General features: G+C 37.3%; 2 protein-coding genes across 5 annotated transcripts; one reads left to right on the forward strand and one right to left on the reverse strand.

Moving 5' to 3' along the window:
* Window positions 1–680: 680 nt before the first annotated feature.
* On the reverse strand, window positions 681–17,646 carry LOC111322980 (KH domain-containing RNA-binding protein QKI). 4 transcript variants are annotated; one of them, XM_022926232.2, is made up of 9 exons: window positions 17,419–17,646; window positions 14,223–14,371; window positions 10,824–10,940; window positions 10,198–10,341; window positions 10,036–10,114; window positions 6,447–6,566; window positions 5,910–6,011; window positions 5,585–5,635; window positions 681–1,922 (listed from the first exon to the last, which is right to left on the reverse strand). In XM_022926232.2, the coding sequence occupies exons 1-8, from the start codon at window positions 17,528–17,530 to the stop codon at window positions 5,586–5,588; spliced, it is 873 nt and encodes a 290-aa protein (XP_022781967.1). In that variant the 5' UTR covers window positions 17,531–17,646; the 3' UTR covers window positions 681–1,922; window position 5,585. The 4 variants fall into 4 exon arrangements, with proteins under 4 accessions (XP_022781967.1, XP_022781983.1, XP_022781975.1 ...); XM_022926248.2 differs by having other exon boundaries at window positions 6,447–6,530; window positions 17,419–17,645; XM_022926240.2 differs by lacking the exon at window positions 681–1,922 and adding an exon at window positions 3,119–5,072.
* A 45-nt stretch (window positions 17,647–17,691) lies between these two features.
* On the forward strand, window positions 17,692–25,626 carry LOC111322524 (dnaJ homolog subfamily C member 8). The gene is made up of 9 exons (XM_022925636.2): window positions 17,692–17,821; window positions 18,481–18,582; window positions 18,992–19,048; window positions 19,397–19,463; window positions 21,451–21,545; window positions 22,107–22,178; window positions 24,117–24,208; window positions 24,419–24,494; window positions 25,341–25,626. The coding sequence occupies exons 1-9, from the start codon at window positions 17,723–17,725 to the stop codon at window positions 25,458–25,460; spliced, it is 780 nt and encodes a 259-aa protein (XP_022781371.2). The 5' UTR covers window positions 17,692–17,722; the 3' UTR covers window positions 25,461–25,626.

The following is a 25,626-nucleotide window of genomic DNA, read 5'->3' on the forward strand; positions in this document are numbered from 1 at the left end:
GCCAGGTGTAAAATAAGTGTTTCATCAGCAAATAATTTCTGCATACTTCAGTATTCAGTGCGTATTCCTCATCTGGCTGTATTATGTTTGATGCTATAAGCGAGTCTAGAGTGTCAATCCCCTCCCGGCGTCCCTCATCTCCTCAGGCAACTAGGTGCGAGTGGACCGCTGACACTTCAGGCAAACCGGGAAGGTGCTCTCAGTTCTCTTCCAGGAATTGATTTGTTCTAGGGACTTTGTTCTTGAATTTAACCAGATCTTGAATGGTTGAATTGTTTTTTTTTTTTTTTTGTTTTATGATTCCTGCCATTTTCGATGGATGAGGAGAGAAAATGCCAACCTGAGGGTTAGAAAATAATCCTTGCGGAAGTTGAATAAGTTGGTGGGTGTTGCCATCAACGTAAGAACGAGCGAGTTAATTTTGATACGGTGACATCATTACAATTTATTCACCATGAGTGTTTCTTGTATGCAGGAAAAATGTCGACAGAAGCAGAGTATGTGGCACAATGGGGACAGGGCAGCAATAGGCATTTTGCCGAATTTTCTTCCAAATTTTATACACCACTTCTTCGATTAACTCTCAAGTGCCTGTTGGAGCAACCGCTAATATTGTTTATAAAATATCACCTGGAAGCTTTCGTTTTAGAAGTTGATGTTACTAAAAGTCAAAGCAGTGGGACAGGTCAAAATATTTTATTACGATTCTTTTGGAATGTATATATTATTTTTTTCTGTAAAAATATCTCTCCGTGATCAATATGATAAACTATCAGTGTGTTAATGAATGATAAAATCACAAGCGTATGTAGTTATTTACGTTTTGGTAAAGTGCATCATGAAAATACAAGTTATTTTGCCGGTGTTATTCGCAAATCTAAAGAAGTTTTAAGTAAGTTAAAATAAGACAAAATATTGATTTCAATCACAAGATCATTTGTTTAAACGTGACTGTTCTACCAGTCAGAATATGACATTCGTGACCATCACCACACTACAAGTTGCTCAAAGAATCCAAGACTTCCAGAAATTCTCTAAAGATAGCTCCAGACCAGTTGGGATCACCTCCCGAGGGGTTCTTAAAGGAGACACGTCACGCCTAAAAAAATTTCAAGTTCTTACTCATCACTATTCTATCTTTTTCCTATTTGCTGTTTTCGGCAATCAAACCAATTTCCTTAATCATGGCCTTTGCTACCCTTGACGACACTTTCTTACGTCAAAACAAACGAATAAAAACATTGTGACATAACTCCTTTGAGAACCCTTTGAGCTCATGTGGAATAAAATATCAAAGGAAAGTTTAAACTCTTCAGTTAGGTTGTTTGAGTTTCTGACTATCAGCCCGAAAGTGCCACAGTGAAATTTAAACTTTCTAAAAATCGGCAGAACAGACATAAGATCTGCAGCCGGTTTACATGCGGCGCACAGCTAACTCGTGTAATGTTGAATCACAACTTACCGCAATTCAAAGCTTGACTTTGAGCAGTATTTGGAGTGGTTGCAACCTATCAGAAGACAACCGCCCGTTCACCCTTTTATTTTAAATCAAAAAATATATTTTCATTCAGAACATAAAGTAAATTCGTCTGCGTTTGATGGTAAAGGGTGGCACTTTTTCCTTACCTCTGAACAGGGGAGCAAAGAATGAGAAAAGAGATGTGATTCACATCAGCAAGTTGCACTGCCAATCTAATAATCTTAATCAACCTCTAAACACATTATTGCCAATACTTCGCTATATTTCTTTGACCGTTAAAACGTTAATAAGTATCCAGAGGCCTAAACCAGTAGAATTCTGCGGTCGTTGAATAAAGCTATTGAATTAATCAATAAACTATACAAATAGTTCATTTCAATTTCAGGAAATGTAAAAACTTCCTCTTCACAGCGGATGATTGCAACAATTTTCCATTTTGAACCTGAAGAACAGTAACAAATAATCCAGTTAAAAATGAAGTTCCCGCCAAAATATAATAATTACGTTCACATCTGAACATATACATTTCACGGAGCGAAAAAAAACAAACAATAACACCAAACAGTGTTTAATGTGCTCAATCCTTGCTGAGAAACTCTTACGAAATAATTTAAGGAGCAAAGGAAAATAAATGCCACTGAAATTATTCTCCACTAAAATTATTCCACACTGAAATTGCCAAATATTTCACTTGTGACCTATCTTCACTAAAAAAAATCACCCTTCAGTTTTTTCTAGTTTTTGTACATTTTTTGTGAAGAAAAGAAAAGAGGAGAGAATAGCAGGAAACACTGCAAAGCAGAATGAATGTGGTGGCCTAAGCCTCAATTTAAAGGACAAGACAAAAGTAAGACAGCTGCAAGTCTTCAGGAATTCTTTAACAAGACCTATGAAAGATAGTAGAAGGCAGATGCGAGAATCAGACAACAAGAGTGGAGCCAGGCTAATGCTCGACCGCAGGACTGATGCAAGACAGAAGCAAAAGCTAACCATAAGCAAGAAAGATACAAGACTACAATAAGTCTAAAGCCAGAAGGCAACAACACAGTAACACAGCAGCAAAATAGGAACAAGAATGCAACCTGTCTAAAGCTAGAGTGAAAAAACACCAGAGTAAGACTGCAACAGGACTACGCAACCACTGCAAGACAGTAGCAAAAGAGAAGCCAGACTGCAACAAGGCTATTGCCACACCATAGCCAAGCTGCTACACGACAGAGGAGGGACTTCTGACAGCCTGAAGCAAAACTAAAGAAGGATTGGTCAAAACATACTGTGAGCGGTTTGTGTCACCCACCATCTTTTAAGACATGAAAAAGAATAACAGGATGTCATCGCTGTGAAGAAAGGTGACCCACCAGAGAAAGAATACACGTCAAGAAAACAGCTACAGAATGTGTCATTACAACTAAATGAGGAACATAGATACTGCTTAAGTAGATATTCTTACTGGAATAAGAGGCTCAATAATTACAGCAACCACTTTGAAAAAGACAATGAAGAGGAAGGGGAGAAGAAATAGGGAGGGTTCCAGCCATGATGATGGCAAATGAGTGGCAGTTCAATGAAATCTACTGTTTCAGTTATCTATTAGAACCACTTATAAAAGTTAAAAGAATGTTACAACAATGAAACAAGTTTAGTCTCAAAATTAGATCTTTATTGTTATAATCAATGACCACATGACTCCACACAAAGAAAAATAGACAGAATTTCAGACATGCACTTAACATGAACAAAAGACAAATATCAACTATGTCATGGAATTTCCCTGTAAATCATACAGCAATGTACAAATGATTGATGCTATGAATTAACATGCATATTTCACTTCCTCTTAATTCACTAAATTGTTACCCTATCCAGTTCTATTATAATTACAATTATCATCATCATTTACAACAAATCAACACTAGAACAAATTTCACTCCACTTGCAACAACACCACATATGAAGGTGTAGTCTGATCGTCCGGGTGAGTGTAGTCCTGAGAAGGACTGTTGTCGGTGGCAGTGACTGACGTTTCGACAACCTGTGCGGAAGTCATCATCAGATCAATTGTTCCGACTGCCAAGCCTCCTACATCGGTGAGACTGGCAGAAACCTCACAACAAGACTGACTGAACACAGACGGGCGACGAGGAAAGGTGATGTCAGCAATCACATTGCTGAACACCATCGACTTACCAACCACAACATTGACTGGGACTCTGCGCAATGCCTAACCTACAGCACTGACTATTTTCAACGACTGACTCTGGAAAGCTGGTTTACTAACTTAGAACAGACTCCCCTAAACAGATGTCAACAACTACCCGCCCCATACAAACGACTCATTCACGACATAAACATCACAAACGACCGAAAAAGAACAACCTAGCTTTACCGACAGACCGAAACAGACCAATCACGAACGACTTACGTCACTTGAGTCTTACAGCCAATAACATCACGGCAAAACCAACCGATCATTTCACACGAACTGGAATAAGAACATTCTACTGACAACAATCACTCACTTGACTCTGATGATGACTTCCGCACAGGTTGTCGAAACGTCAGTCACTGCCACCGACAACAGTCCTTCTCAGGACTACACTCACCCGGACGATCAGACTACACCTTCACATGTTACCCCCGGGTTCAAACCATTTACTGCAACACCACATATCACACCAGTAACAAAACAATGACACTACCTATGACTTTTCATGTTAATATTGTAACTATAACTTGAGTGTTAAATAAAGTAAAGTTGTAAAGATGTAGTTTAACAACTTTGCCTTTCACAGACACCATGCATAACCCTTTCAGCAACACCAGATATTATTACAATCATATGCAAAACACAATATTTTGACTATTTCAACAGGTGCCACTAGTTATACAGGTTGTAAACAACATATCCTGCACATATTTTCTGTCAATTCAATCATCTACAAGTACACTTAAACAGTTTCATCCAATTTTATAGATGTTTAGAAAATTAAAAAAAGAAGTCTCTCTTCAAGAGACTGAAGAGACAAACAGCAATTTATGGAATCTATCTGTTGAATAAAACTTTGCTTGAATGAGGGTTAGTAGTAAGAAATGTTCAGCACATGGAAAAACTAAGAGAAGACAACTGAACTGTAGAATATGAGTCTGAATACTTAAATGATAAAGATCTTTCACTTATTAAAGCTCAAATTAGTTTTCCAGGTAGAACCAATAAGTGACTTTGATGTATGGATAGAATAATGCAATTTGCTTTGCTCCTACAGACTTTCATTTGTCTAAGTCTTCTCAGCTTTTTATGCATGTGCAGTTAATAGGAAAACTGCCAGTGTAGCTGAAAGGGTTGTTTAGTGATACAGACAAAATAACACATAAACTTCAGTATATATTACATTATTAAATCTGATAATTTCTCTTCAAACATACAGAAATATATTAAGATCATTTGTTACAAAACTCATTTTTTTTTTGCAATAGACACTAATCAATTGGTCCATAGTCAATAGCAGACTGCAGGTACAACACAAAGAACTTTAGTAGTTTCTCCAGGCTTTACATTTAGCCTGGTAATTGGTTGGTCTTCTGCAGAATTAGTCTAGTAAGAAAGAGTAGTTATGTGTTAGTATAGATTACTTTACATTATTTAGCAATGATGGAAAGAGTGCTTAATTCCCCACATTTTCTCTCATATGGTCATTAATGCAAGCTTGTTAGACGAGAGACGAAAAATTCTGTACCACAGTTACAGATATATTATTCTTTTAGCTGTCTTCCATACAACGTTTCCAGAATGGAATGACAATGTCAAGGAACATTTTGTTTCATGATATAAGTCAATGACCTTAGGATAGAAGAGTTAGCAATAACTGCAATATAAAATTACTATCAATTTACAAATAGTGTACCTTAACACATTTAAATATCAAGGAAAAAAAATCTGTGAATGTTTGGAAGGCATAAGGAGCAATAAATTCATTGTAGCTGTCACAAGACACTACTAGAAAGATAATGACATAGTTCATCATACAATACTATAATCTTGTAAACAATTTTATTTTAAATTAGCTCTACCTGTGGAAAGAAAGAGTCTATCAAGATGTAATTTACCTTATCTTTGGTAAGGATGTTCCCGTATTGGTCTCCGTGGTTTAACTGCACCTAAACATAAACAAATTCCCTACTAACATGACAACAAACTTCTCTTTCATTCATGTTGATAATTTGTTCTCTGTGTCACAAGTTATATAATGAACCATGAGTAATATTATTAGAGAGGAGTTAATGAAACTGGGTCTAGCAATTGTTTGCTTTTTCTATTTATGATACACTTTAGGTTTATACTCTTGATCCACTTTTTCTTGCTCACCTCCAAACAAACTCTTTTGTGGGTCTTCTGACAGACTTATTTGCAAACTTGTTGAGTCAGACTTACCAAGGATGGAAGTTTCCAATCCATAGTCAAATATAGTTCCTGGTCTGGTTGTATATGAAGCAAGTTCCAGTCCTGAAAGGCTTGCGGGGTATGCACTTGGAACTAGGAAAAATAAACAAATTGCTACAGATGGTATTTTACCACAACTCTTGTTTTAGCTCAAGCTGTGATAATAAATCAACTGCAGGCAATAACTTCAAACTTCACCCCATCCAAGTGAAAGAAACTAAGAAACCTTCACAGCTGATATTCAATGAAAAGCAACTCCTGTCTGAGCTGATATACCCAATGAAATATTTTATTATCAGGGCTGTGGTCTAATAGCGCCCAGTGGCCCCTGGCAGGTTACTTTTGCTCTTCGGCAACTCAGGAATCTTAGTCTTTTAATAAAAGCATATGCTGGGCACCCTGAATTTCACAGTTTCAGAGCACTGGACTGGGCTTCCTTCAATTTTTCTTAGAGCACAGCCTTGATTAATCCTTGGATAAAATTAAAAACTAAACAAGGAATGAAGCATTATTGACAACACCACATACCAGGAGGTCTTGCAAATCCATATCCGGCTAAGGCAGGTGGAAGAGGCATACCAAGAAGACCATTGTGTATAACCGGAGTATTGCCTACACAAATAGTATCTTCCGGTGAAAAAAAGCATCCTACATGTAAAAGTCATAAGCAGGCTATAAACAAACCATGCAGATTTGTTTTCTATGCACCACGCTTAATTTTCTCAAAGTTGCTATTTGACAACCTAAAATCATTACCTAAATAGTCAACAAAACAAAAGTTTGGTTGCCAAAAAATAGTGCCGTTTGTTCCATATTACCACAATTTCTGGCCGTTTATCTGCTGGTAATCTGTTGATTTTTCCCTAAACACACACCACTACAGGTAATAGAGAGGTGCAGGTTAGTGACAATTTCGAAATCTACTGGAAGTTGAATTGAAAAAAATTTCACCTACCTGCGTTTCCACCACTCAAATGAATTTTATTGTATTATGAGTGCCACAAAGGGGCACGAAAACACGATGGCGACTCGAGTTTATTTCACACAATATGCAACTTTGCTAATACTGGGGTCAGAATGAATGCCAGGATTGGCCAAGCCAGCCCCAGGTAGCTCATGGGGCATGTTGCTTCACGCGGTCTATATCTTTGTTGTTGTTGTTGTATGAGATGCAGAATCCAAAAGCTTCAAAAATTCCTTTAGATTTGTCTCTTTGCAAACCTTTTTGCTTTTTATGATAGGTCAAGGTGATCATTTAACTATGTGGGAATGTGGAAATGACTGTGGATATCCCAAAAGGTACAAAATTTTAACGAAAACCTTTTGCTTCCATTGCATAGGTTCGTGCTGAAGTCCGTAATACATTCTTACACCTTCCATTCCATTCCGTTTCACACAGCCTCGATCCTTTATGTTGAAGAGTCTCAAAAAGTTTAAAAAAATTTGTTTGCAACCTTCTCTCGCTCTATGATGGGCCGAGTAGAACATGCTAACCAAAGATATCCTGTAAGTTACGTAAATTGAAATCTGTTATTTACATTTCGTGGCAACATTTCGTTCATGATGTCTTCAGTTTCCATTAGTTGCGGTATACAATCAATAATAATAATATATTTATTACTTATAGAGTGCTATTTACAATGACAGATCAACAGCACTTTACAATCAATCCTAACCCACCCATCCCAGGGGAGGACATCCATCACACAGTAATCTCGTGCATGGGAAATTAACGTCTCCTACCCCTAACCCTGTAGGAGACGGGATCTCCATTTATTTGTCCCTATCCGAGAAGACTAGAATATCTAACCATTTCTTGATGTTATAGAAAGGTAGCATATTCTTCTCAATTATTTTAAGACCTTGAGTGTTGTCCGGCCGGGGCTTGAACCCTCGACCTCCCGCACAACAGTCCAGCGCTCTATCCATAGAGCTAACGGTGAGGCGGTTAGCATGTTCCCCTCAGCCCATCATAGAGCGAGAGAAGGTTGCAAACAAATTTTTTTAAACATTTTTGAAGCTTTTTGAGAATATACAACATAAAGGATCCAGCCTGTTCTTTTTCCTTTGTCCAATTTTCAATGGAAGTCGATTGATAACTTTACTCCCTTGGTTTTCCCCAGGAATAAACATTTAAGATGTCAATATGCCAATTTGTCAGGACTACCAGACAATTGCACACTACCAAAGCGAGGGAATATAAACTCACGGGAGTACAAACTGTACAATATACCCTCTAGATCAAAATTATAAAATGCAAGGAAAAATAACCAAGAAATATCCCTTTATTCAAAAAGTGCGAAAACAGACCGATCAGAAGCAAAAATGAATGCATTTCTTGTATTTACAAGACCCGGGCAATATATTCACCATCGTTGCTTACATACAGAGTCCGTACACTTTTTTGTGGACAGAATTCAAGACTTTTTCTCATCGCATTTGACTTTGAAATGAGAGTTACTTTCCCAGTGGACTCTGCCTCTTCTGCAAATTGGTCAGCAGACTTCAACAGGGCCTCAATGTTAGCTTTAATTCTTATCTTTACTTCTCTTAAGTTATCCAGTTCTTCAAGGGTAGCTTTCCTTTTCGTTAAATCTAGCTGGACCAGCTTAGCTGTTGATATCACTTCAGCCAAGGCTTCTACTTTCACAAATCTTTCCAACAGGTTGAAGATGAGTTGAAACATATCTGTTTCCAGGAATGGCAACATTGGCATGTTTGTCTGATATCGGTTAAGAAAATGGGCCATTTCATTAGCAATTGACAGGAAAATGTTGGCTTTAACTTCAAACAAGGCATCCCCACAACTTGCATGTGTTTTGTGTAGATAACGTACGTAATTTGTCCATACCGGCCACGGCAGTTTCTTATGTTTCTTGCTGATCAAGTGGCTTTGCAAAGCAGCTTCTCCCATGCTTGAAATATCAATTGCCTCATGCACCTATCAATGGTTTGCCCCAGGATGGGGGGGCCCGGGCGACCCATGGGAAATGTGACATTTTCAGGTTTCCAAATGTCAATTTCTCCACCCTTGGGTCTCCACTGTGAGTCAAATTCCCACCCCTGGGGACCTCAGACCTTCATGGACAGACTATACACAGACCTTTGTGGATGTCAAAATCCCCACCCACATGCAAATGGTCTCAGCATCACACACAACAACAACAGATATATGGGCCACGCAAAGCAACAAGCCCCTTGGGCGACCTGGTACTGGCTTGGCCAATCCCAAAGTTCATTCTGACCCCAGTACTAAAAGTCACTTTAGTTGCACAATGAAAAAATTTTTATCTGCACACATGTAAACAAAACCTTGATGGTGACAAAAATAATCTAAGGGTATCCGGCGCATCAGTAACTGGCGTTGAACGATCACTCGGACAAAATGTGGCCACAAATTCACATTATGTCGAGTATGAAACGTTGTAAGCTTTTTTGTACAAATTTTCTTTGCTTTTAAGGTGCAGGTTATCTACCAGTGCGGGTAATCTGTTGACTTTTTTTTTCACAGCATGCAATAATCGGCCAGTGCGGGTAATTGGCCGTGTGGGTAAACAGCCAGAAATTATGGTACATGGTGCCAGTCTGCTACATGTGTCTAAACAACTTATGCAGTTAATTAAGAACCATGCAATAGTATAGAGAAAACCCTGTAAGAAAATGTTTTGCAAAAATTGCTCAAACGATTAGAAAAGCTGAGACTTTGATCAAAAGTAAAATAGAGAGCTCATATTTGTATCGGTACTAACATGATTTTGAGTGCAACTTGGTGTTAAATAAGCATGAGTAAAGTTATCAAAGACAACAAAATTGCACAAGCCCTTAAGGCGAGTGAAATTGCAAGTCTTTCAAAAATTTACAACATCTTATTGTACCAAATTATGTAAGAAGTAATGTTACTTGTTAATAATTAACATAAAAAAGTACAACAGAGTCAAGACATACAAAATTTTGATAGCACACACTCTATTTGTAATTTGCTCTCGTGTTTCAATGATGCACTTGTGTTACATGAAAATTTATCTTTTTCAGCCAATCAGAGGTGCATAATTCTTTCATGTATATAAGGAAACTATGAATATTTTGAAGTTGGTCTTTTTTAATTTTGTTGACAAACCTGCTTGTTCTCTCAAAGTGCCATTCATTAATGCCAGGTCTTTCAACTGTTTCTTTTTTAATTCATCTTCTCCCTCATCCTATAGAAAAACAAATGTCATGTAGAAGGTTGCCATTTACAAATTGCCCTCTACTGGCAAGAAAACACAAATTCAAGCCATACCACAGGTTGAAGAAGATCTTTGGCTCTTTCAACAGCTTTTGCAAGTCTTAACTTTGCTCTCTCCTCTGTATCTTCCACTGATATAAGCACATGCAGATCCTCCTCTAAATGTTCATAGTTTGGTTGGCCACGTTTCTCTTCTTCCTACATGTATAATTATAACATAACCAAAGTAAGGCGCGCGCTCTGATTGGTCAATTGAGCGTCCCCCATTTGCCCATGGGTGTACGCTGCTGACGTGAGCAAATGCAAAGACTATTTTTCCGCGCGCGCTTGTTTTTTCTGGTCACGTAAGATTTGTTAAATAAAAGGGAACTCTTTAGCTACAATGTGTTAATGTTATGTTATAAAACAAATGGTAAACACCACAGCGTACACTATTGAGTTATGGATGCACTTGGGAGGTTTGCTAAGCACTCAAGAAGCTAGAGTCGCTCTCGGCTATCGCCTCGAGCGACTCTTACGCTTCTTTCGTGCTTAGCAACCTCCCGCGTGCATCCATAACTCAATAGTGTACGCTGTGGTGTTTACCATTTGTTAAAGATAAAATCACAGACATCATCCTTGAGGTCACAACCTATTTTGCCTATTATTTGAAACTCCTTTTGAAATATGACAAAACTAACCAATTTTTTATCTTTCATGGAACCTTTTCCTCTGACTAACAGTTTGCATCCAGTTGAAGACTCCACTTCTCTTAAAGTCATTCCCCGTGGGCCAATTACCCTACCAACAAAATTAAACTGCAACAAGAGATCAAAACGTATTAAAATCTTAAAGGCATGGAACTAGGTGTGCAATATTAGATTCAAAATACTGTATTTACCCGTGTATAAATCGACCCTTTATGACAGAAAAATCGGCCCAAAAAATCACCCTCAACTTATACACAGATCATAGACAAAGACCTGACCCAAGCAATCCAAAAAATTAGCCTAACAATTGCCTGAAGTCCATTAAGAAAAGCGAGTTTACAAAACCAGTTCCAGTTTCATCAGTTTTCAGCGCGTTCTTCGTCGATGAAAAAGTTTGAAATAATAAATTTAGTGTGGCTTAAACAGAAACCTAGAGGGGCTGATTTCTATTGTATCTTCTGATCTATAGAACAGACATTTTTCCTTACAGCTTTGCTGCTGTCAAGGCTGTGCTCTAAGAAAATTTTCAGGGAGCCCTTTAGGCTCCCAACCATTCCAGCTAGGGTGCCCAGCCCTCCAAGTTGGTCGCCCAAAAATTAATTAAATTCTTAATTAATTAAGCAATTACAGTGTAGTAATATATAATTAATTTATTTCATGTTTTAATCAATTAATACTTCATCAAACCATAAATTTCAATAATTCAAGCTGTTTAGAAAGCATTTAACTTTTGGTGTTTCTGTTTACCATATATAATACACTGTCAGATAACTTCTGGCTCCTTTTCAGCACAAACAAGTTTGACTCCCAGTTAAAGCTATCTTTGCTATAAGATCCATTGGACGCATCCGTCGATACCTTCCCAACGATGCATTGAAGATGCTAGTCAACTCCCTTGTAATTTCTAGACTAGACTATTGAAATAGCATTCTATATGGGATACCAAAGTATCAAAGGGACAAACTACAGAGGATCCAGAATATCGCTGCTCATATGATAACCGGAACACGAAACACTGACCAAATCACACCTATTTTAAAGAATCTACATTGGCCGCCAATCGAAGCAAGAGTTAATATTAAGATATTATTTAACTTATAAGATCTTAAATGAGCAATCTACTAGTTATTTAGAACCTATTATACAAGAATACCACCCATCAAGAACACTGAGATCATCAACTCACTTACAGTTATGCATCCCACCTATTAACTCCAATTCCTATGGTGGACGCGCTTTTTCAGAATCTGCACCGAAACTACGGAACTCAATTTCCAAATATATTAAAAGAGCGGAAACAGTAGAAACATTCAAAACTAGGCTTAAGACATTTTTGCTTAACAAACATTACTGTTAATTGATTACTTATTCTTATGTCTTAATAATCTGTTGTTAGGCACATTGAGATTAGAAATGCACCCTATAAGCATCTATTTATTATTATCATTATTATTATTAATGGATCCATCTCCTTCATATTTTTTCACAGCATCAGCAATCTTTAAGATCACCATTCTACAGCTTGAGTCATCTGTGAAGCACGCCGATTTTATGTAAAGCAAAAGGCCAAATGACCGAAGTAAAAACCCCCCGCATCAAGAGATTTTCCGTAAAAATTTCCTTGTTCATCCATTCTTCGTAAAAGAAGTGAGGGGCAAAATGAAAAAGCCATACATATTGCAACTGACTATCTGTGGAGAGCTGAAATTTTCAGAAATTCGACAAAAAATTGACTAGATATTTTACTGGTACAATTAAAAATAGTGTTGCTAGTCTGGCCACGAGAACCATTGGGGAAGGTAATCTGACAAAATCGTGGCGCTCTGGAAGTGAAACGTTTTAATTTTTGAGTGTGTTGCTATTTTTAGCAGTGAGCTTGTGTTATTTTTCAGTTGAAATGGCAATTGTGTTTCTTTGGATATTTTCAAACCACTTAGAACTTTCACTCGAAAGCACCACGGTAAACAAGTCTAAATATGAAATTGTTATAAGCTTAGTTCTCGCTAAATCTTCCTGAAGTAATTGCAAGTCACTTATCACAGCGATTGAAAAACACCCACAAACAAAGCTGGCTTGCCAGAAATTTGCATATAGAAAGAATCTTTGTTTGAAATAAAGATGAACGCACTACACTTTCCAAATCCATCGAAACACTGAAATAAATCAGACATTGATCATCTCAAGGAAAATCGCAGTGTTCAAGGCATATTTTTGCAATATCCCTGCGGTTTATCACATGTGAAGTGACAGGAACTATTGTTTCAATAATTATTATTTGGGTTCGTATGAAATTATGTGGAATGAAATGTAGCAGTTCCTTTGAAATCTTGGAACGCAAACAATTTGACAACGTGTTGCGCAAAAGAATATTTTTTCTGCTAGTAACGCTTATAAATCAACCAAATAAAAATGTAGCAGTCAATCGCCAGATTTACCATAGAGGCGAATGCTGCACAAGAGACCGAGTGCCCGGCTGGGCGACTGCAATATTTTTCAGTCGCCCGGGACCAAATATTAGTCGCCTGAGAGCAAATGTTAGTCGCCGCTAGAGCACAGCCTTGGCTGTTTTCGGTGCTCAATTCTCCTTTTCATCGAACGATTACAGTAGCTTAGTGACTTGGAAAATGCTGTTTTCTCGCGTGGTCTTGTTTGTTACGAGCATGGACCATTATGCTATTGTGTAGTTTCCAAGATGGCCGTGTTTTCATCAAGCGATCCTTCAAAGCTCTTCAGTGTTCCTTTGGTCTACTAAATCTCCTTTCAAAAGGTTATTTAAATGCATGAAGATTTCAATTTCAAAGTGATTTACAAAATATGGTAAATTACTTCTCTAGTAAATTGAAGTGCTTGTATATGCTAAAATCATGAATCATGGTGATGTGCTACTAAACTTCACAGAACACAGTTACATTTTGCTCTGCAGTTTTTTTTTAATTCACCATGTTTTCAATACATTTTCAGAAATAAGAGATCTACCATTTGGGAAATTTCTAACGGTCTGAATTTTTCTTTACTAGAAATTACAAAAAATCCGATTTTTGACCTTGAAAATGGGGGGTCGACTTATACACGGATAAATACAGTACATGCATTTCAAAGTTTGATTAATTATCTACATGTAGATGGAAACCAAAAAATTTTTTTCAGCCCTACAGACCTCAGTTTGGTCCAAAAATAAGGGGGGGAGGGCCAAGGTCCCTGTGCCCCTCCCCTGGATCTGCCACTGACGTAACATGGTTGCAATTTTCTAAAATTTAGCAAGCTAATCTAAAATACTACATAGTGAAATTGACATGAATGTCGTCACATGGTTTATTTAGATGGTGTATTTTTATTATACTGAAGGTAATGTACGACTAGAGATTTAAGAGAGTACAGAATTAACTTTACCTTTGGATATTCTTTGACTGGTGCATAAACCTTTTCTGACAATTTCACTCTTGGCCCTGATGAAGCTGGAAGTTGAAGTTCCCCAAACACTCCATCTGCTTCATTCTTGATCACTCCATGAAAGAGCTCATTTCTAACTCTGCTTATTTCTGTTCAGAGAAGAAAGTGTTTTTTTTTTTTTTTTCAACCACACGGCACAATTAAATGTCTAAAAGATACCTAAATAGTTTTAATACTTAATATGGGAGGAAAACCAAACTAGAGGAAAGCTGACAGGGAAGTAAACAGCAAATAACATGCTAACACCACTCTGCTTTCCCCATTAAAAATGGCTGTCTCTATTCTTATTTGAACCATCCATGTCACTTGAAAGGTAAAAAAAAAAAAATGATCACTGAAATCACTGTCTGGCTGCATTTCCATGCCATCAAAGTTAAATATTAGACACAAACATCAAAATTACAATTGTCCTGCCTACAACCTCCACTGACATTTACAATGATTATGACAAGATAAAACTGATAACAGTGCCACTGTTAAAAGAGTTCTTGTTGAGAACAAAATTCAGTGGGGGTATCATTGCATTTTTAAAAGGCTAATACCTATGATGCATTTCCCCTTTAATACTACCAATGAAAGCTTTGAAATACTTTGCCTTTTCTTTGGATAAAAACCTAGAGAAAATTTTTAGTTTGTTTTAAGAAAGTAAGGTGTACAAATCACATGATCTCCAACTTCCTGAAAGTCACACCTTGAAGGCATTTTCATTTAATAAAGAAGCTGTCATTATTACGAAGAAATCCAGAGATTTTATTTACTTTTGATTAGCAGAATATTATAATTTCATTTAAGATATCTAATTTAATTAACTATCATATTTGTAAATTTTTATTATCAATGTTTGTACCTGTGTGTGTGTGTGTATCTGTGTGTCTGTGTCTCTGTGTGTGTGCGTGTGTATTGAACCCTTTTATTCCCAGAAGTGATTAATGCCTTCTCCTTGACCCACCAAGAAAAAACGGCCAATTCCTAAGAAGGATGTCCATGACAACTAATTTATTAAATACTCAGTGAATCCAAGTTATCATTCGCACAAAGTGAGAAGAAAGTAGTCTTGAAAACAAAAAGAGCATTTGTTAGTTTTGGATAGCTGTATAATTGATAAAAAGAAGAGCATGTGCCTTTAAAAACATGCATGAATTATTTCCCTAACTTTATTCCATTCTGAAACAAATTCACTCACAGAAAATAGTTACTTCAGACCAAAAGCAATTATGGTGGTTCACAAGACATCACTGTCTTGTACCTATTAACAATGCCAACTACAGAAAAATATTAGTAAGAACAGTCAAAGTTTGATAAATAACAAGTTCCTTACAATTAATTTTTTTGGTAAACAAGTTCAACATTGCATTCAAAAAATGACGAAACAGAATCTCCAGGTTTCATTTAAAAATGATATATTTACAAAGCCTAAATTAAATTTAGGACAGTGGTCAATGGGTATTGGGAGAACATAAAAACTATTTCATAATCGTTGACAGAAAATATAAAGACAGGAAAAGAGCTGACAATTGATGCTTTCAATTTATTTGCTTTCCTACAAAAATATCCTAACAGGCACAACAAGGATTTTAGTTTCTCCAGGCTATAAAATACAGCACGAGATGTGACCAAATGGTTCATGTCCATTCTCAATTCAATTTCAAGAAAATTGCACTCAGCTAAGAGAAACCACACTAGAAATAAAATGCACAAAACCACATATATCCTACTTTTTATCTGAAAAGCTCCTCTTAATTTGTGGCTGCATGTGCCTGATTACTAAGTTATAATTGCAATTATTTAGATTTGCTCTGTTTGGTCAGATACGTGTCATGGAAAGCATCTGTCCTTAATCAAGATAAAGAACATTACTACACAAATTCCACAAAGTATGTTCCTAAGAGTGAATTCCTCGAGAGCCACAAAACGAAACGATTAAACTGGCTTCAGCAAATGCTACGAACAATTCTAGGCACACCCTGAATACAACCGTTTATTTCCATTCCTTCGCGCTGCCCGACCAAGCACTCGCTGATAAATAAATCTCAGCTAAATCAGAACAAGCCATCATGTTTTCACAGTTATTTGACCCCGTCAAATTAGAAACTAGACGAATTCCAAGCGTGACGATTTTCCTTCAAAGATAACATGTAATTTCATGGACCGTCAAGCGTTTCAAATGTTGAAACTGCTTCACAAAAGACTTTTCCAAGTAAAAGCTAATGTTAAAGTTTGTTTACATACAAGAATAAAAACAAAACACGGCCCCAGCGAACTAACAAAAGTAACCAGTATGGCAAAGCGTGCACGATTGGTCTCCTGACGGCCTCGTGAATATACACCCTACGCCGTATTTCCCTTTCAGATGTGAGTTTGTTCAGTTTCAATTTATGCAACATCGTGTGCCAATACATAATAAAACAAAGACAAGTGAGTCGTCAAAGAATTGTGGCTTTCACATAACCAGATAAAATATTCATACATCCCACTGGGTGGAAAGAAATCTAGTTGAATGTAATAGAATACGAGTTAATGAAACAGAAAATCATCACAAGCTTATTCACAATACTACAACCGAGATTCTAATGTGCAAGTGTTGAGGGGGGAAATAAACATAGTTTTAACGAAGAAATCCTTCCAAAGCCCTGCAGATAACAGAGAGCGCGCGGACCAACAAAGAGGCTTACTACAGATTAGTTTTGAAGGCAACTGTAAAGAGCGCGTCGACCGACCCAATGTTCATTTTTCAATTTCAACCTAACTAAATCTTTCCTAGATACTAAGCAAAATGTCATATGTCCAACAAACCTGAGGTTGATCTCTTGTATTCCCTGGTGTGTGAGTGATGCTAACCTAAAACACGATCGCTGTTCGGTAAACACTGGAAATGGTGTCCGGATGTCGGGCAAACAAATGGAAGATCTATGCTCCGTGTTCGCTGGCCGCGATCGATTACGTTTTTCGTCGCGGCATTTTTCGCTTAAAATCGCGTTAGAACAAACTCTACCTCTGAAATGAATTAGATATTACCTTGCGAAGTTACGTTCTCTTTTTTTCTTCTGGGGATTATTTATGTTCATTTACCGATTATTTATAATAACTGCAGTTATTATTATATTAAATTTGAAGTTAACTTGGCGCAACACTGTACCTTGATCCAGCAATCTTTCGGCGTGAAGAAATATCTTGGGCATTTTCGATACCGTTGTTTTGTCGCTGAGAAGTTCATTAAGATATTCAGGAGAAGCGACAGAACAAGACATTGTTGCTGTTATGGGTTAGTAGAACGTAAAAGGAAAACACATAAAAAAGCAATAGCGGTTGTTCTACGCCTGAGCAAGTCTTGCGAACCTCGACATGTGCAACCAATGATTACTCGGCCAAGGAACTGGGCTATGTTACTCGACCCAAGCTCTTCAGCCAGTGTCTGAGGTTACATATGGTTGTTGTCTTATATGAAGAGGTTATATGTCTTCAACATGGCAGCAGCGGCAGTTCAGACAAACTCAGAAAGTGATGAAGTTGATAAATTATTTTCACGGTTTATGTGCGAGGTACTGGCTACTTTATTCCTTGTACCAACTTTACTGTTTATTTCCCCGTTAAAATTTGTATATTTACCTAAACTTAGACCTAAGGTTTTTCATTTGATTTAGTTACAAGGTTAGCATCTGTATTTGCACCAAAGATGAATTTTATTTTCAGTGAATTTGCTAAGACGATAATCAGATAAACTGCCCCATTTCTCTCATTTCAATTATTTCTTCCTCGGAAACATGAAGAAATTTCTTGGCTGACAAGCGGCTATTTTGGAAATTGACTATTAATTTCACTGGGTGATCATTATGAAGGTAACATATGACGTAATCAACTACCAATCAAAATTATACTAACACTGGTCCCTGATAATTTGATTAATGTTAGACTCATTTACAGTTCTCTATGAATTGCAGAAAAAGTCATGTTTACATTTCTTTTACTTCAATCAATGATTGTTCTGCATAAAAGAACCAAAGGTACAGCATATTAGCCGGGATCAACCATTTGTAGATGTTTGACTGTGTTTGTGTGCGTGTGTGTGTCTGTGTGTGCATGTGTGTGTAGAAGGGGGATATTTATGAAAAGTTTATATTTTCATTCAAATATCTCCCACCCACTTGTTGTCAATGAAGTGTTCATTTGAGCCCATTTTTTGTCTTTCATCAACCTCCAGGTCAAAGAGATTGAGAAGAGAGATTCTGTTTTAACTGGACCACAGCAGATAGAAAGGCTGACACGGCCTGGATCTAGTTACTTTAATCTGAATCCTTATGAGGTAAACTGTAAATGAAGTTTTGGATTGCAATGAAGATTGGTCAATCATTCCTGCATAGAAATAAAAGGTTCATGGTTATCATTCATAAATTGCCGCGTCATTACTTTCAATACTTACAGGCTGTTTAGGTTATTATGGTAAGGTTATTTATTTCCTTATTTTGTTTTGGTTGTATGCTATTCTATCAATGAATCAAACTGATTTGAATTAGGACCTTATGCTTTTATGTATAGGTGTGAAAACAGTTTGATTTTTCTAAGTATTTGGAGATTTAGTGTACATTCACAAAAGATCAAATGTAAAACAAAAGGTACATGTAAACAAACTCATTTTTTTTCTTTGAATTCAGCACCCAGTGCACTGACCCTTAAAAATTGAAAACACCTGCATCAATTATTTCAATTTCCAGGTTCTTCAGATACCTACTGATGCTAAAGAAGAAGTAATAAGAAAACAATACAGAAAGGTTAGTTCTCAGAAAGCAGCTTACTTAGTATTAAGGTCAACGTAAGTTTCATATTTAATGCTGAATGTTCTCAAAAAGGCTGAATTTAGAAGAGGACATGGTTTTTTACAAGATGCTGCATTGCAACTCTTTTTACACACTTATTTTTTTAATTGAAAATGCATATGGATAACTGCAAAGATAATATTATAGAAGAGGTCTTCTGGAAGTTTTCGACCCGTATCTATGACTTGAGGATAGTGTATTTGTCTCCTTTGATTTTTTCTTTATAACATTTATTATTGTATTAATATTGCCCATGAACAAGCTCAATTTATTTGCCACAATCTTATCTTGTTTGAAATATAGCTGTCATTCCTGGTCCATCCTGATAAGAACAGAGAGGACTCAGACAGAGCCCAAAAAGCATTTGAAGGTACAGTACACTGATGGGGTTGCAAATTGGAAAATGACACTTTGTTCTCAGTTAATGCAGATGTTTGTTCTGCCATTAGTGTTTTGCATGATGTCACAATTGCTGTTTGGGTTTTCCAAAACAATAGAATTACAGCCATGTCTATTATATACCAAAAAATCAAATTGTAGCCATCTTTGTGTGGTAGATCAATCATGAGGGATTTAAACTCTTGCCATCTTAAAACCTTCATTTACTCTACGGATTCTGTGAACAATCCAAGGACAGTGTGTTCTCTTTGCACTGACATCTACAAATGTCCTTCTTGTGTGAAGATGATGTTAACTCTTGGCTCTTTCTCCTAAATTTATCATGTCATGGTTAGTATAGGGGTGTTAGAAGAGCCCAAAACTGCAGGTTTTCCATTAAGGGCTGAACAACAAGTAGAAATTGACTGGCTATGATAATGAATTTCCTGACATCCTTCGAAATCTCAACTGAAATAAAAAGAGTCCCTGAAAGGACATGAGTACTGGTTAACCTGTTGTTTGAATATGTAAAACCAAAGTATGAGTTGATATATTCTTGTTTGATTTGATTTTGTCCCTGAAATGTGTTATTAATGAACTGTTTCAACTATTTTTTATCAAAATAAGCACAGTAAACTGAAAGAATTTTAGAAAACTTCAAAGTGTTTTTGGTCTCACATCTTGAGATTGCCAGAGAGCTTCTGTAAAGTTGTGGAGAAATTCAAAATGACAGTTGCCATCTAACAGGCTAGAATAAAAAGTACTTTCCAATGGCAGTCTACTTAAACAATGGAAAATAATATCTGGCTAATATTTACATAACATAATGGCATTAAATCAATGAGGCCAATGAAATGCTAAATATAAACTGTATAAAGCAGGGTTTTTTTTTATTATAAAAATTTGTGTTTCAAAGGTGGAAATTGATCAAAGGAACTGGAGTGAATCACAACATGTTTGCAATCTCACTCTGTGTGAGATTGCTCTGAAAGCTACAAAAAAGTCACAGACTTACTAGTGCTTACTGACTGACTTACTCATTTACCACACAATACCATATGCCAATAAGTTGAGCCAAAACTCCCAACAAGAGAAGACGTTTATTGACCAAAGAGAAGAGACATACATTAAAGGAATGAACAAGGAAAAAGGAGCTGCGCTAAATATATGTACCAACCGTGTGACAACAAGGTGAACTAAACAACAGCGTGCATGCAAAGCGGAACAATGAAGCAGACTAAACGACAGCGTGCACAATGTGTCACGCCGTAAAAGTTAATGGTGGGAACTAAACAACAATGCGAACTATGGCAATAACTGTTATTTGACAGTTTGAAACATACCTTGTTTGAAAGCCAGTAACCACTCCATCATATTACTTACTATCCCACATTATTCTCATGTGTCTTCTTCAAAAAAAATGTATTTAATAACTAATAAAATTTAGAGATTTGATAAATAGAAGATTATTTATTTGGACTAAGTAATCTTTGATTGTTGAATCAAGTCATGATTTTGCTATTTAAAGAGATTATGACTTTTTGGCAACTGAAGAATATTAGTTTCTGCTCCGAAATGCAGGAAAATGCATCTGTAACTGACAAATTTCAAACTCTGTCCTGGCAAGCTCACATGCAGAGCACCTAGCTGGGGCAAGGACTTTCAATTCTTGTGTTAGGTATAATGTTCATGGGCCAAATCCAGATGCCTCTCTTACCCAAACCTCAATGAAATTCCCACAAACTTTTATCATAAACGGTAGTGGACAACTTCTGATGTCTAACCAAATCATTTTGTAAGCTTTAAAACTGACAGTCCACCAGCTGATGGAGCTGCTATATGAACAAGCTGTTGGACTGTTTAAGTCTGACGTATGGTGTTTGTATCAGAACACATGTCAATATATATGTCAAATATATGTCAACATTTGTACTCAATATTTATTCATCTATTTTTCTACCCACATTTAATCATTCCAGCTGTTAGTAATGCTCATCAGTTGCTTCTGGATAATGACAAAATGAAAAAGGTTCATGAAATTCTTGAAGAAGCACAAGCAATGGTCAAGGCTAATGTAAGTGATCTCTGTTGAGAACATGGGAATGGGAAGGCTGCTACACAAATGATCACTGATAACACAAACCCTAAAACTAAATTGTGGGGAAATAAATTATCATTGCTGGTACTAAATTAATCATTGACAGCACACAGAAAAATGAGATACACATGTATGGACATCTCTGGGAGAAATCTTAGGTAGTTATTCTAATGTATGTGAAGACTGCATTATTAGATGCTAACTCCTGGATACTTTAATTGCCTGATGGTATACAAACCTGGTGAATGTTATTAACTAATGGTACATTCACATAGTTATTGAGCAAAATGAATTGTTCTTATTACAAATCATTATTCATATATTTGGCTTGGACAGGGTGCTTCAATCTTTTCTATGGCTAAAATTTATATGTAGGGGCCATATTATAATTGGTATGTTTTTGAATGTTTTTTCAGCAAACCATTTTCTCCAAATCTAATTTTTCATGAATCAGTGGAGGTTGTATTTGATGTAAGGGCATACTTTGTTAGGATACATTTCTATAAACTGGAAACCTAAACCAGTGTCCTATTTTAGCTTAAAGAAAAGAAAAAGCAAGCAAGGAAAGAGGGCAAAGAGAAAATCGAAGAAGAGGAAGATCCAGATAAGGTAAGGAACTGACATTGCCCAGTTCAGAGCGAGTGTTACATGTGATCCTTTTGTGTGGAGCAAGTTTGTGTCATAATAATAACAGTGCAATGTATAAGAAACACGTGTACATGGCTTGTTTCAGTCATGATTGGTGGAAGATTCTACAATTATAGCAACATAGTGTGTTTCAAATTAACACTGGAATACATCTCTGAGGCACTATTTCAAGTGTGATATTTGTGATTATTTTGATTAGCATAATAAATCATTTTCAGAAGTAATTCTCTCACTTAGCGTTTGACCTTATGCTCCTATGCACACCAATAATCTCTATGAATAAAGAATGCCCTAATGAAATCAAAGGGACATTGTAAAACTGAAGTGAGAATGAAGAAAATCCAAACTTGAATAGTTACAGCAAACAACTATTTTATCGGCTTGACACTGAAAACAAAACATATTGTATGAATGAATACAATGAAAATTCCTAAGACTCAGAGAACAAGAACAGGGAAAAAAACAGTCTAAACAATCACATAGGCGTGCAACCGGGCCAAAAGACATTTTACTTTGCACAATACACCAGTATGCCGGCTGTGACTAAAAGTCGGACTGGGACTTGGACTCGGGGACGTGGGACTCGGGGACAGCGGGACTCGAGGACGTGGGACGTGAGGAAGTCGGGACTCAGCGACACGTGGGGACTCGGAGACGTGATAAAAAAAATTTTCGGTAGTCTCGAGAAAGGTATTATACTACCGAAACAGGTAGACTTTTTTTTCTGGAGACGTGCGTAACAGTTGTCGTTTGCAACAACGGACGTAACTGAGGTGTCTACCTTCGATGATCTGATGCGAATCGTAAGGAATAAGTTAGAGTGTCCACAATTTATTCCTGATGAAGAATTAATAAATTGAGTGTTTATAATTTATTTTACTTTCTTTTCTGGAAGATTGATGCGAACTAACTACAACGGACGCAAGTTACGATTACTTCATGATGGAAGTATCCTCATCGTCCTTGTACTGAATCCGCAATTCTTCTGTAGGAATAAATTGTCAACACTCTCATTTATTCCTTACGATTCGCATCAGATCATCGAGGATAGACACCTCAGTTTCGTCTGTTGTAATTAGTTCGCATCGATTTTCCAGAAAAGAAATATTACAGAATACTTTTAGCTGGATGATGTTGTATTACTAAGCGAAAGCGGATAAACTACAACAGACAACAAAAGCGTGGGCAAAGAATGAGAAAAGAAATGTTGTCACATGCGTTTGCCTTTTGTGTTAACATCGTTCTTTACTCCCGTGACCAAAAACGGTCACTTTTGTCGCTTCGGTAGTAGAATACCTTTCTCGAGGCCACCGAAAATTATACTTTACAGATTAAACGCAAAAATCAGGTGTTGTTTGTTTATCACGTCCCTGAGTCCCAGCTCGTCACCGAGTCTCAACTTCCTTGCGTCCCACATCCCCGAGTCCCACGTCTTCGAGTTCCATGTGCCCGAGTCCCATGTGCCCGAGTCCCATGTCCCCTAGTCCCATGTCTCGAGTCCCACGTGCCCGAGTCCCACGTGCCCGAGTCCCACGTGCCCGAGTCCCACGTGCCCGAGTCCCACGTGCCCGAGTCCCACGTGCCCGAGTCCCACGTGCCCGACTCGCACGTTCCTGAGTCCCACGTCCCCGCGTCTGTGTGTCCCGCGTCCCCGTGCCCCGCGTCTCCGTGTCCCGTGTCCCACGTCCTGCGTCCCCGTCCCACTTTTAGTCACAGCCCAGTATGCCTGACAAAGTGACAATAATGTACTGGGTCACTACACAGAGATTTGATAATGATGATGATAATCTAATGTAAAACTATGATGACAAGTAATTCCACATCTTTTCCCGCAAAGTGAGAATGATTGAATTAAACTACAATTTTTTTTACCTGCTTTTGTTTGTATTCTGTCCATAGTTATCAAAACTAGTCCACTCTACAACGGTCAAACTGTTTGCTGATTATGAAATTAAAAGGAGGGCGCAAGAGGAAAAAGATACTGAGCTGAGGTAAAACCACTACAGAAAAAAAAAAAGGAGGAAGCAAAGTGACTAATAACTCTTTGAGTTTTAGCAGTCCTGTCGTTTGACTGCCTTCCTGTTGATGTAGTCCAATGCTTTTATTAGAATATCACTAAGCAGCCATAGCGTTGATCCACTTTAATCGCGATTTTAGCGAAATGTTTTGTACATAAGCAAATGTGTTTGACCTTTGCACAGGAAGCGGCAACGTGAGCAGGAGATAGCTGAAGAAGAAGCAACAAAGAAGAAGAAAGAGTGGGAAAAACAGTGGGAGGTAAGTGCACTTGGACAGAAGGGATATTCGAAAGTACACCAAAAGCTTCTGCTTTGAAATGAATTTCCCTTTAGTGAAAATAACTTGAGAGACAAGCACTTTAGTTCTAAGCCGTTTGATATAAGTTTTCCAAGTTAGTTAAGCAACCCATATTAAACAACAACAAACATATGAAACATATGTATGAACTGCGGTTATGAAACGTACATGTGCACGATCCTTCGCAGTAAAGCACTATTTGAGCAATAGTGAAAATCAGACCTGGAAAAAAAAAAAAAAAAAAAAAATTTTAGGCCTGTACGGGATTCGAACCACTGACCTCTGCGATACTAGTGCAGCGCTCTACCAATTGAGCTAACAAGCCAACTGGGAGCAGGCCATCAAATTAATTCGACATAAACCCGTAGATGATAAATCAAACAACAACAAACATATGAAACATATGTATGAACTGCGGTTATGAAACGTATATGCTCAAATAGTGCTTTACTGCGAAGGATCGTGCACATATACGTTTCATAACCGCAGTTCATACATATGTTTCATATATTTGTTGTTGTTTGATTTATCATCTACGGGTTTATGTCGAATTAATTTGATGGCCTGCTCCCAGTTGGCTTGTTAGCTCAATTGGTAGAGCGCTGCACTAGTATCGCAGAGGTCAGTGGTTCGAATCCCGTACAGGCCTGAAATTTTTTTCAGGTCTGATTTTCACTATTGCTCAAATAGTGCTTTACTGCGAAGGATCGTGCACATATACGCAACCCATATTGTGTTATCATGTCGATTTAGCTTTGTTTTGTTTAGTGGCAGTTGTTTATTGTAACTTTCATTTCCCTTTGAAAGGAAAGTCGCACAAACCGCGTAGATAGCTGGAGAACGTTTCAAGCTGGAGGGAAAAAGAAGAAAGAAAAGAAAGGCCGCACTGCTTTCAAACCACCTGCTCTTAGACCTGAGAAACGCTAAGCTTCAGCTATGGCTTCAGAGAGTGATCCAAGTCCTAAATCGCTAAAAGTTCTCTGTATCTCAGTACTGCTTGACTATTCTTTCAATTGTAAATATTTTTGTTGTTTTTTACTTAATAAGCGGACCGTAATAAATTCTGACCTCATTCTGTTGCATAGCTACATGA

This window comes from Stylophora pistillata, chromosome 8 (genome assembly GCF_964205215.1).
Source record: "Stylophora pistillata chromosome 8, jaStyPist1.2, whole genome shotgun sequence".
Lineage (NCBI taxonomy): Eukaryota > Metazoa > Cnidaria > Anthozoa > Scleractinia > Pocilloporidae > Stylophora > Stylophora pistillata.

Coding starts and splice junctions, on each gene's coding strand:
- LOC111322980 (XM_022926232.2), bottom strand. CDS start 17,530: ATGTCTTGTTCTGTCGCTTCTCCTGAATATCTTAATGAACTTCTCAGC. Junction 14,372..17,418: donor CGAAAGATTGCTGGATCAAG/GTACAGTGTTGC, acceptor TTCTCTGAACAG/AAATAAGCAGAGTTAGAAAT. Junction 6,012..6,446: donor TGGATTTGCAAGACCTCCTG/GTATGTGGTGTT, acceptor TATTTTTCCTAG/TTCCAAGTGCATACCCCGCA.
- LOC111322524 (XM_022925636.2), top strand. CDS start 17,723: ATGAAGAGGTTATATGTCTTCAACATGGCAGCAGCGGCAGTTCAGACA. Junction 19,464..21,450: donor AGCCCAAAAAGCATTTGAAG/GTACAGTACACT, acceptor TAATCATTCCAG/CTGTTAGTAATGCTCATCAG. Junction 21,546..22,106: donor AAGCAATGGTCAAGGCTAAT/GTAAGTGATCTC, acceptor GTCCTATTTTAG/CTTAAAGAAAAGAAAAAGCA.